Raw genomic sequence first — 12,753 nt, forward strand, 5'->3', positions numbered from 1 at the left:
GTGTTGTTAAACTTCTTACTGTGAATATCTTTAAGGCAGAGGTAGATAGAATTTTGACTAACAAGAGAGTCAAAAGTTTGGTGGAATGTGGAGCTGAGGGCATCATTCAGTCAGCCACGATCTTATTGAATGGCAAGAGCAGGCCCGAGGAGCCAAATGACCTACTCCCGTTCCTAAGTTGTATGTTCATATGATGTTTTAATCTTTCACTAGAAAGGGCGTTGGCTATGAGGAAAGGTTGAATAAACTAGGATTGTTTTCACTGGAAAGACGGAGGCTGAGGGGAGACCTGACAGAGGTCTACAAAATTATGAGAGGCATCGACAGGATGGATAGTCAGAGGCTCTTTCCCGGGGTAGAAGTGTCAATTATAAAGGGGGGACAGGTTCAAGGTGAGAAGGGAAAAGTTTAAGGGAGATGTGTGGGGGAGGTTTTTCACACACAGAGTGCTGGATGCCTGAAATGTACTGCCAGAGGAGGCGTTGGAAGCAGGCACATTAGCAACATTTAAGAGGCATCTAGATGGGAACATGAATAGGGAGGAAATAGAGTGATACGGACTGAGTAAGGGCAGAAGGTTTTTTTAGTTTAGATAGGGCATCATGATCGGCACGGGCTTGGCGGGCCGAAGGGCCTGTTCCCGTGCTGTACTTTTCTTTGTTCTTTGTTCATAAATGCAGTGACCCATTTGATTGGAGCAGCCTTCAATTTTATCAAAAAATTTCAGCAGATGTTATTCTGTTGATTGCCCCTTAGATTTTTGCCCTACCATAAATTAAAAATTGTCCACTCTACTTTCAAAGGGAAAAATATTTGAGTGAGAAACTATTTGCATTGTAATAACTACATTTGTAGTTACTCGAGTCTTACTATATTTGTAGTTATTGTATATCGAGATGTGTGTATTTCAAGATATTTAGTGAGCAACACTCTTTATGCATATAATTTATAAAATGCAGTAGTATTTCGTAAATTACTGAATTGATGTACCCTGCAGTAGCTTCTGTTTTTGGTTCCAATTCCCATTTTTCTAAATGTTCTTCTTAAACATGTTCAATTTTACTTTTATTATAGACAAAAACCAAAGAAGATACCTGGAAATCAGATGAACTGCTCAAGCATATTAAAGTAATTGCTTTTATTAAAATATAATACTTTCATAGGCCAATCTGAATTGTAGAAATTGATTGATCATTGGCCAATTTCCCAAGACAAACTTTGATATTGTAGAGTCAATGTTTGGGATAGATTTCTGTTTAGATTTGTTTCCTCGAGATTATCACTGGTATAATAGATTTTCAGATATGAATTGTAGATAGAAGTCTCACAACACCAGGTTGTGCCCACTCCAATCCAACACTGGCAACCCCACATCATGGGTTATAGATGCGAGTCCTGAGCTGATTTTATTGTGTGCATTGATTCATTTTGATAATGATGTTCAGAGTTCTTGATGTTCTTTATGGTACTTAACAATTTTATAGCTGTTCTTTATAATCAGTGAATCAGTCCAAAATTCAAATGGAGATTCTGTGGTATGATCACACTGATTTGCAGACTGTGTGTGGATTCAGTTTAGTGCACACACAAACCATTGTCTAGGTTCAAGCTTGTTCTGGAGAGGGAGTGAATTTAGCAGTCTTTCTTAGGGCAAAGTATCTGATAGAATGGTGGAGGTTGTCCAGTGGAATTGGAGATCTGTGGAGGTTTAAAGTTTATTTATCAGTGTCACAAGTAGGCTTACATTAACACTGCAATGAAGTTACTGTGAAAATCCCCTAGTCGTCACCCTCCGGCGCCTGTTTGGATATAGTGAGGGAGAATTTAGCATGACCAACGCACCTTACCAGCACATCTTTTGGACTGTGGGAGGAAACACATGCAGACATGTGGAGAACATGCAGACTCCGCACAGAGAGTGCACAAGCTGGGAATCGAACCCAGGTCCCTGGTGCTGTGACGCAGCAGTGCTAACCACTGTGCCACAACTGGGATCCAGCAGAGTTAGATTTTGGGATGCAACAATTTTTGTGCTAGCAGGTATTCTCTGAGCACGTCATGTCCATAATACATAACGGCAAAAGGGAAATAGTTACTGTAACATTGCTGGAGGTGTGATGAGACATAACCTCAGGAAGTTCTAGATCCAACACAATCTACTTCCTATTATTTGAAGTTTAGTTTCAATTTCCTGTTAATTTGAATATCTTTTTAATAAAAAGTGCCATATGGTTTTACATTTTTTCATTTTGCTTTATTTCAGGCTGCCCAAGGGGATTATACAGATGACAGTAGTAAAAAGAGCAGAGAAAGGAGAAGACATAAGGATGAAGAATCTGTTGGTACCTCTGACTCTAGGGAGCGTAGGCATAGAGGAAGGGAACAAGATAAAGAAAGGGAGCAGGATAAAGACAGAGTGAGGGCCAAAGACAAGGAGAGGGATGGAGACCGACATAAAGAAAGAGATCATGAAAAAGTCCGGAAAAAGAAGAATGATGAAAAGGATAGAGATCGGGAAAAGAAACCAGAAAGGGAAAGCGAGAGACACAGAGACAGGGATCGAGATAAAGAGAGGGTTCAAAAATGGGACAGAGACCTAGAACACAGCACAGATCTTAGAGTTCGTGCCAAAGACAAAGAAAGGGAAACTTATGCAGAGAGACCTACAAAGCGAGGCCATGATTCTGAGAGACACCATGACAAAGAAAGAGACAGGAAAAAAGTAAGAGACAAACACCAGGAAAAAGGGACCGAGAAAGATGAAAATGATGATCAGCGACCTAAACATCGTCAGAAAAGAGATAAAGGTAGATTTGTATTTAATGTAAAAAAAAGAATGAAAATCAGTTCCTTCAAACTCATGGTATTACATTTTTCTTTATAAAGATACTGTATTTGACTTTTAAGGAAAACCTTCCTTACAGCTATCCTTGAGTTTTGAATCAGCTTGCATTTTGATTAATTTTATACTTTTAAAAGAAAATTTTGGCAGATGATTCAATAGATTTTATGTTCACTACTTTGTTATAAAATGATAAGTTCCTCTTTTGTGGTCGTTTTCCAAGATAATCATGGATGTGGAAGACAATTTGGCTGTTCTCAGCTAGTCTGTCCAGAATGGTCCGCAAATGGCTCCTTTGCAGCATCAATTGGTTCTTCAATTATTACTTCCACTACTTTGAGAGTCCATTCGAAGTCCTGATTATCCTGTGTGAAGAATAACTATCAGTGCTAAATTTGCCATTACTGGTTTAAAACTTGGTGCCCCCTTCTCGTCTAACAATTTAACTTGGAGTAATTTTCCATATTCACCTTTCTGATACTGTTTAAAATCTTGTAAAACTCGATAAGATCATCTCTCAGGTATACTCTTTCAAAGGTGAAGAGCTCAAGTTGCTTGTTCTTCCTCATAACCTGTAAGATTGTGACTCTTGTTTGTATTATCTCTAGTGCTTTAATGTCTTCCTTGTGTTTTGGTGACCACAACTGGGCATGATGCTCAAGATGCCATGGGGCACTTTACTACATTAAGAGTGATACTATAAATGCAAGTTGTTGATGTGGTTTTACCAAACACTGTACAGTTTGATCATAACTTCCTCTGACTTCGATTCAATAGTCTTGAGACATAGAGTTCCAATATTCTATTGATTTTGTTGATTGATATCCTGCATTAGTTGGACATATGAGCGACTAAATACTTGATCATCTTCCCTAATAGTTTCTTATATGGCTTGGTGTCAAATTTATTTTTGCTAATGCTCCTGTGAAGTGCCTTAGGATGTTTTCCAGTGTTAAAGGTGCTGTATAAATGCAAGCTATTATCTGTTTTAAAACTATTCAAAAATACATGAGTTTCCCATTTTCTCTTCAAATATGCATCACATACTTTATCATTTTCTAAGTTATGCTTCATCTGCCAGGGTTCTTCTAAGTTACTTATTTTATTAAGTTCATTCTGATGCTGAGCTGAATTTGCTAATTCCATTGACTCGGAGTTTGATGTCATCTGTAAATTTGACCAGCTTGTTTTGGGTTTCTGAGTCACTGATGTAAAGTTGAAATAGGAGCGGTACTGATATTGATCGCTGATGTATCATGCAATCTTGTGAAACTCGATAAGATCATCTCTCAGGTATACTCTTTCAAAGGTGAAGAGCCCAAGTTGCTTGTTCTTCCTCATAACCTGTAAGATTTATCATTTATCTAATAGCTCCTTTTGAGTATCTCCTGATTTCCACCTTTCAATCTTTGTTTTACCTATTGCCAATATTTTCTGTGATTATCCACAGCTTCAAATGTTGTTGATAACTTCACAAAATTCTTCATAGAATCTAGATTTTTAAAAATAGAAACCCTACAGTGCAGAAACAGGCCATTCGGCCCATCGAGTCTGCACCGCCCACAATCCCACCCAGGCCCTACCCCCATATCCCTACACATTTACCGGCTCTTCCCTCTAACCTACACATCTCAGGACACTAAGGGGAAATTTTTTAGCATGGCCAATCAACCTAACCCGCACATCTTTTGGACTGGGGGAGGAAACCGGAGCACCCGGAGGAAACCCACCCAGACACGAGGAGAATGTGCAAACTCCACACAGACAGTGACCCAAGCCGGGAATCGAACTCCGGTCCCTGGAGCTGTGAAGCAGCAGTGCTAACCACTGTGCTACCGTGCCGCCCATGTCATCTGGCTATCTTGGATGCTATTTGCTCGGACAGGTTTATAGAACAGATAGAACAGTACAGCACAGAACAGGCCCTTCGGCCCACGATGTTGTGCCGAGCTTTATCTGAAACCAAGATCAAGCTATCCCACTCCCTATCTTCCTGGTGTGCTCCATGTGCCTATCCAATAACCGCTTAAATGTTCCTAAAGTGTCTGACTCCACTATCACTGCAGGCAGTCCATTCCACACCCCAACCACTCTCTGCGTAAAGAACCTACCTCTGATATCCTTCCTATATCTCCCACCATGAACCCTATAGTTATGCCCCCTTGTAATAGCTCCATCCACCCGAGGAAATCGTCTTTGAACGTTCACTCTATCTATCCCCTTCATCATTTTATAAACCTCTATTAAGTCTCCCCTCATCCTCCTCCGCTCCAGAGAGAACAGCCCTAGCTCCCTCAACCTTTCCTCATAAGACCTACCCTCCAAACCAGGCCGCATCCTGGTAAATCTCCTCTGCACTCTTTCCAGCGTTTCCACATCCTTCTTATAGTGAGGTGACCAGAATTGCACACAATATTCCAAATGTGGTCTCACCAAGGTCCTGTACAGTTGCAGCATAACCCCACAGCTCTTAAACTCCAACCCCCTGTTAATTATCATAGAAACCCTACAGTGCAGAAGGAGGCCATTCTGCCCATCGAGTCTGCACCGACCACAATCCCACCCAGGCCCTACCCCCACATATTTTACCCTCTAACCTTCGCATCCTAGGACTCTAAGGGGCAATTTTTAACCTGGCCAATCAACCTAACCCGCACATCTTTGGACTGTGGGAGGAAACCGGAGCACCCGGAGGAAACCCACGCAGACACGAGGAGAATGTGCAAACTCCACACAGACAGTGACCGAGCCGGGAATCGAACCCGGGACCCTGGAGCTGTGAAGCAGCAGTGCTAACCACAGTGCTAAAAGCTAACACACTATAGGCCTTCTTCACAGCTCTATCCACTTGAGTGGCAACCTTTAGAGATCTGTGGATATGGACCCCAAGATCTCTCTGTTCCTCCACAGTCTTCAGAACCCTACCTTTGACCCTGTAATCCACATTTAAATTAGTCCTACCAAAATGAATCGCCTCACATTTATCAGGGTTAAACTCCATTTGCCATTTTTCAGTCCAGCTTTGCATCCTATCTATGTCTCTTTGCAGCCTACAACAGCCCTCCACCTCATCCACTACTCCACCAATCTTGGTGTCATCAGCAAGTTTACTGATCCACCCTTCAGCCCCCTCCTCTAAGTCATTTATAAAAATCACAAAGAGCAGAGGACCAAGCACTGATCCCTGTGGCACTCCGCTAGCAACCTGCCTCCAGTCCGAAAATTTTCCATCCACCATCACCCTCTGTCTTCGATCAGATAGCCAGTTACCTATCCAATCGGCCAACTTTCCCTCAATCCCACACCTCCTTACTTTCATCATAAGCCGACCATGGGGGACCTTATCAAACACCTTACTAAAATCCATGTATATGACATCAACTGCCCCACCTTCATCAACACACTTAGTTACCTCCTCAAAAAATTCAATCAAATTTGTGAGGCATGACTTGCCCTTCACGAATCCGTGCTGACTATCCCGGATTAATCCGCATCTTTCTAAATGGTCGTAAATCCCATCCCTAAGGACCTTTTCCATCAATTTACCAACCACCGAAGTCAGACTAACCAGTCTATAATTACCAGGGTCATTTCTATTCCCTTTCTTAAACAGAGGAACAACATTCGCCATTCTCCAGTCCTCTGGCACCATCCCCGTGGACAGTGAGGACCCAAAGATCAAAGCCAAAGGCTCTGCAATCTCATCCCTTGCCTCCCAAAGAATCCTAGGATACATTTCATCAGGCCCAGGGGACTTATTGACCTTCAGTTTATTCAAAACTGCCTGTACATCCTCCCTCCGAACATCTATTTCCTCCAGCCTATTAGCCTGCAACACCTTCTCTTCCTCAAAAACATGGCCCCTCTCCTTGGTGAACACTGAAGAAAAGTATTCATTCATCACCTCGCCTATCTCTACTGACTCCATACACAAGTTCCCACTACTGTCCTTGACCGGCCCTAACCTCACCCTGGTCATTCTTTTATTCCTCACATAAGAGTAAAAAGCCTTGGGGTTTTCCTTGATCCGACCCGCCAAGGACTTCTCATGTCCCCTCCTAGCTCTCCTAAGCCCCTTTTTTCAGCTCATTTCTTGCTAACTTGTAACCCTCAATTGAGCCATCTGAACCTTGTTTGCTAGGAGATTGGTCCCAATCCAGAGATTTGAGTATAAAAACTGTGCTAACAACAGTACAGTGCTGCATTGTCAAAGATGCCATCTTCTGAGTAAGACATTGAACTGGGTCCTCTTCTACCTCCTTGAGTGGATATGAGAGACCCTGACACTTTAAGGAAGACAAAGGGAGTCTCCTGTTGACCTACACAATATTTATCCTTCACCCAATGTTACCACCAGAGGTTATCTGGGCATTTATCACTTGCTGTTTGTTAGTCCTTATTGTTCACAAACTGGTAGCAATATTTTCCTACAACATGTTAAAAGCACGTTATTGCAGGTGAAACGCTTTGGGTTGTAATGAAATCATGAAAGGCATGATATAAAAGCAAATTCTTTCATTTTGTCATTATTTTGTTTTGTATGGATTGAAATAAGACTAATTTACCTGTAGTCTGATTTGTCAGCTTTTTCCACTGAATGTTACCTTTCCAGTAACCAGTGACTTGACCATAATGATTGTCAGTTTCTCCCTGATTGTCTTTAGCCCACTGGGAATAGTCTGACCTTGGGTTTGATCTTTTTTGAGGTCTTTCAGCTTGTTAAGTTCATTTATATTAGTTATTCATTTTGCTTAACTAACTGGGGAAGGCATATTGTGAACGCTGAAAAGGAAGTATAATTTGGAACATTTACTATTTGTGTTTCTGTTGTCTCTTCACATCATTACGATTTTCACTACTTCTGGCTGCCCCCTTCCGAGTGAGAGAATTTCTTGCGACCTGCTCTTTTTATTTATTTTTTGTTCCTCCGGTCATCTTTTAGCATATTTTTGCATGCTATGTTCATTGTAGTGAATGCTTTTGCCATTCTCCTTGTAATATTTGTAAAGCTTTTTTTCTCTCTTTTGCCTTTTAGTTTCCTAATTAATCAATTTAATACACACCAGTTTAGGCTAAGTTTGATGATTGTGTGCATTGATCCTGGATACTCAGTCATATTCTTTTAGAGGTGTTGTAGTTGACCTCCTTTGCATTGCTGTTAATCACCTCTGTCAAAAAAAATTACTTGTTTTCCATTAATTTCTTTGAAGTATAGGTTTTGAAGAAGATACCTGGTCCATGGTCTTTGGAATATCTGTATCCTGAAACATGCTGAATTTTATTTACTGTATTGTGTGATCACTGCCTACCACAGATGCCACAAATCCCATTTTTGTACTTAATATCACTTCCAATTACTAGTTCAGAAGAGTGCCACCATTCATGGCTTCTCAATGCAAAGTTATGTACAGCATTTACCAACTGTGTCCTTGGATCACTTGGACTTTGCCAATTTAAATTACGTTGACTAAGTTGCTCATTCAGTCCTCATAATTCTCACTCACCTGAGGAAGGAGCAGCGCTCCGCTCCAAAAGCTCGTGATTCCAAATAAACCTGTTGGACTTTAACCTGGTGTTGTGAGACTTCTTACTGTACCCATCCTAGTCCAATGCCGGCATCTCCACCTCATAATTCTCAACATCAAATCATTTAAATAAATATTTGCATCCATGCTTGGAATACTGAAGATGGATGCACTGGGCTGTTTAAGAACTAGTTGAATCATGGGGATCTTTGACCAGTGGTTATTTCATTGGCATTCTTAGCTTTATTAGACCTGAGCTTGCAGTTGGAGTTGCCCCTCATTCGTTCCCAAGCTTGCTCTGACTGATTACCTTTCCCATGTTATTTGTGGCCTTTCATTATAATGTGTGAACCTGTTAATTGTTCTATTGGGTTTGAACAGAACTATTGATTCACCAGTTGAAAACAGTCATGTTCTGGAGTAATTTGTGACCTTGATGAAAAAGTGACACAAAAAAAAATTTAAACAATCTGCTCAAGCACGACAAAATGTTGATCATCCGGCCTTACTCATTGTGGAAGGTTCTAAATTTCTCAGTCCTTCAAATCAGCTTAATTGACCTTAACTGGCCCTAATCCTTCTTGGGTAAATAACAAAATATATGGAATTGAGAATTGTAGAGTGCCCTTTTCAGTTTTGCTTGATGCAGAGGGAAAGAAACTTTAATATCCATCTAATTTCACTGTACTTACCCTGGCAGTAACGCTGACTCACATTAACTGAAATGGAAAGTGCTTCATTTTCCAGTAGTTTTTTTCAATATGATTAGTATACAAAGCAAGCTTAAACAAATGTTTTCCCAGTGCCTATTTCCGTTATATGTTCCATGGACCAAAGTAAAGGAAAATATGAGGAGGTTTGTTTTGTGTCACCATTGTCACACATAGAATCATAGCATCCCTACAGTGCAGAAGGAGGCCATTCGGCCCGTCAAGCCTGCACCGACCACAATCCCACCCAGGCCCTATCCCCACAACTCCATGCATTTACCCTAGCTAGTTCCCCTGACACTAGGGGCAATTTAGCATGGCCGATCCACCTAACTTGCACATCTTTGGACTGTGGGAGGAAACCGGAGCACCCGAGGAAACCCACGCAGACACAGGGAGAATGTGCAAACTCCACCCAGACAGTGACCCAAGGCTGAAATTGAACCCGGGTTCCTAGTGCTGTGAGGCAGCAATGCTAACCACTGTGCCACCGTGCCGCCCTAGGACTTGGATTCAAATCCAGGTGGATGAATGGTTGATTTACATTTATGTAGTGATTTTCATTTAAGCAATACTCCTTTCTTGTCAAAATATCCAAAAGTGTCTCACATTAACTTTTGAAATGTTATTTTGTTATAATAATCAGCACAATTTCTTTAATAACTATTAGATGGTCAAGTGAATTGAGTTTGGGCAGTCTCATGTTGGTGCAGTAGGCGTGCTATTAGATGCATTGTACATTATTATGTCCTCTACCATGTTGGGACTGACCTGGTACTCAATGGCATGGAAAAGCTCGATACTTGCATCCAATTTTACTGTCCTCTTATGTTTCAGAAAATTTGGAATTGGAAGTGGGTGACAAATATGAACGAAAAGAAAGAAAACACCGAGAGCGAAAAGAAAAGGAAGGGAGAAGCACTGAAGTGAGTAAATGTTCCCTCTATTGTGCCCCCATCTTTGTAATTAATTTATTGTTCTGTATTCACAGGCTACCCTCCATTTCCAATCTGAAAGTGAAAACGTGTAATCTGTTCTCGGACTTTTGCCAAAATTGCTTTCAAGTCAAAGAAAAGCACCTGATAACTTCACCTTTTAGTTTCCCCTGAAACAAATAAAAGAGGTTTTTGTTTATGTATTAGTGTCACAAGTAGGCTTATATTAACACTGCAATGAAATTACTGTGACAATCCCCAAAATAAATCCCAAAATAGCATTTCGGGTGTCTGTGGATATGCTTGGCTCCTCTCCTTGGTGTTGCGGGTAAGATCGAGAAAGTCAGGAACTTGTCACTATGAGTGACTTTACCTTCAAAGACTATTCAATATTGGCAAAAATACAATCCAGACCCATCAGTGGTACTAATGTGCTCTCTACAATTACAATATATTTACAATTCATTTTTCAGGTATCACATAATGCTCAAGAAGGTTTTGGAATTAATACGTATCACAGATTTTGAATTGAAACTTGTTGCCTACAATAGAAACAAACACTTTGGTGTTTGTTTACGGAGTAAGAATGGATATAGCTCATGTTGATTATGTTCTTTAAACAAATGAAATTAACATGATAAAATATCAGATAAAACGAGGACAGTGGCAATAGAAATTTATTTTTAGTATTGTTTTTATTTTGCGCTGTCTCCATCTTGGTTTTACTTTTTAAAGATATTGCTGGTTCAGAGTTTGATTTTTCTGATCTAAAGTTGAAGAGAAGTGTAAATAATAACCTTGGTAATAACATTCTTAATGAAAGGGTCAATCTGTTTTGTATCTTATGCTCAACCAACAGTAAGGATACTTCAGATGCAAGCAATAAAAGAACTAACGTCACATAATAAATCAGAAAAAGGTTTAATAAAGAAACTTAATTACACCAACACTCAGGCCACTGCCTGGGCCACACACGTTCCCCACAATCCCCATCTGCCTTCTATTTATACTGGGTCAGCTGGTTGGCTGACCACCACATCATTTTGCCTTTGGTTACATTGTCTACTGAATCAGCTGGTCAGCTGACCCTCACAGCATGTTGCCATTGGTTACATTATAACATCTTATCGTGGTTTCATAAAGGGAAGAAATCTTTGAAATGTGCAAAAACTTATACTTGTGGGTTGGAATTTGCTAAGAAAGCACATGCCACTACTATATCTAGGAAATTATGGCATGAGTTGCTCAAGATATTTCTTAGAACATTTGTGATGATTTTACCTCGTGAAAAAAATTTGAACAGCTAATCACTAACTTTCCAGCTATTAAAGTCAAACACGAGGTCAAGTCTGCTGAATTAAAGTCACTGAGTTTGCCAGTCACTTAGATCATTACAGAATGGCGCTGATGAGCTGAATATACAGGAATCAAAAGAAGTTTTAAAGAGGAAACATCACTTTAGTTGCTAGCTCCATTCTGTGTTTTCTGGATCCTAATGATCACATTTGAAAGCTTAGTGTAATGTAAATATTATTTTATACTTCTTAAGCCACTAAACATGGTGATGGAAAGGTAGTGGAAAAGATCATGAAACATTGAAATTTTCTCTGGGGTGGTTGCTTTCAGCATTGCTTCTGAAATTGCTCCTTGATATGAATAATGGGTGAAATACAGGATTCTTTTCTGACAACTCCCAACCATAGCCTGAGAGTCGCAGAAATAATATTTGTCCTTTTATTGTTTAATATGTTGCTCCAAAATGTTGGTTGGAGGTGGTGATCTGCTAGGGTTGGGAACTTCTGCATTTTCATGCATTCCTTAATGAGTTAATAATAATCAGCGGGAATGCAAAATATTAAAACAAATCTACTTTGGTAACAAACAATAGCCTTGGGTTTTGAGGACAGCAGAAATGTGCACTCGCATTAACAGTATAGAAAACTGTCCACAATGATCTAGTGGGGCAGCATGGTAGCACAGTGGTTAGAAATGCTACCCCACGGTGCCAGGGACCCAGACTCGATTCCCAGTTTGGGTCACTGTCTGCACGTTCTCCCATTGTCTGCATAGGTTTCCTCTGGGTGTTCTGGTTTCCTCCCACAGTCCAAAAGATGTGCTGGTTGGGTGCATTGGCCATGCTAAATTCTCCCTCAGTGTACCTGAACAGGTGCCTGAGTGTGGTGACTAATTCAGGGGAATTTCCAGGTGCCCAGCAACAGTGATGATACCAAACAGGTTAAGCAAACAATCAGGTTAAATAATTCTCAGACATAGGAAACCGGGAGATAATGCACTGATTATCCTTAATTTTTTATGAATATTACAGAGAGGGAAATAAAAATTGGATGATACAGATTAGAAACTGAAATATCTTAAACTGTTTCGGTACTGTGACAGGGGTCTGATTGGAGAGACTCGAACTTCAAAAGGTGGAAGTGGATCTGAGGGGCAACAACGTATCCGAAGATTTTGGAGAGGGAGATTGAAAATGGAACAGTAATTTGCAAGGATGGTGGGGTTCAGGATTGTTTTTTGAGGAAGGGACGATGATGGGAGAGGGGCAACCCCAGAAGAGGAGGAACCATTACCAATATTGGCTTACATGGTACCAGGAGGGAAACTTGGGTGGTCAGCAGCTTTGTGGGATTAGGATTGAAGGAGTGGAAGATGGTGTCATGAACAAGATGAGCTCAGAGTGGGTAGAAGGGAAAACAGGAGAGAAACTAGAGAGCAAGTTTAGG

The 12,753-nt window shown here is 40.6% G+C and overlaps 1 protein-coding gene across 3 annotated transcripts in view; it reads left to right on the forward strand.

Moving 5' to 3' along the window:
• dync2i1 (dynein 2 intermediate chain 1) overlaps nt 1–12,753 on the forward strand; it is a 95,083-nt gene that overhangs the window by 7,989 nt on the left and 74,341 nt on the right. For all 3 annotated transcript variants that reach the window (XM_078232585.1, XM_078232595.1, XM_078232606.1), the window contains exons 2-4: nt 1,075–1,128; nt 2,264–2,807; nt 9,915–10,003. In XM_078232585.1, the coding sequence (XP_078088711.1) occupies nt 1,075–1,128; nt 2,264–2,807; nt 9,915–10,003 (687 nt within the window). The remainder of the gene's footprint in view (nt 1–1,074; nt 1,129–2,263; nt 2,808–9,914; nt 10,004–12,753) is intronic.

Source organism: Mustelus asterias, chromosome 2 (genome assembly GCF_964213995.1).
Source record: "Mustelus asterias chromosome 2, sMusAst1.hap1.1, whole genome shotgun sequence".
NCBI classification, from domain to species: Eukaryota; Metazoa; Chordata; class Chondrichthyes; order Carcharhiniformes; family Triakidae; genus Mustelus; species Mustelus asterias.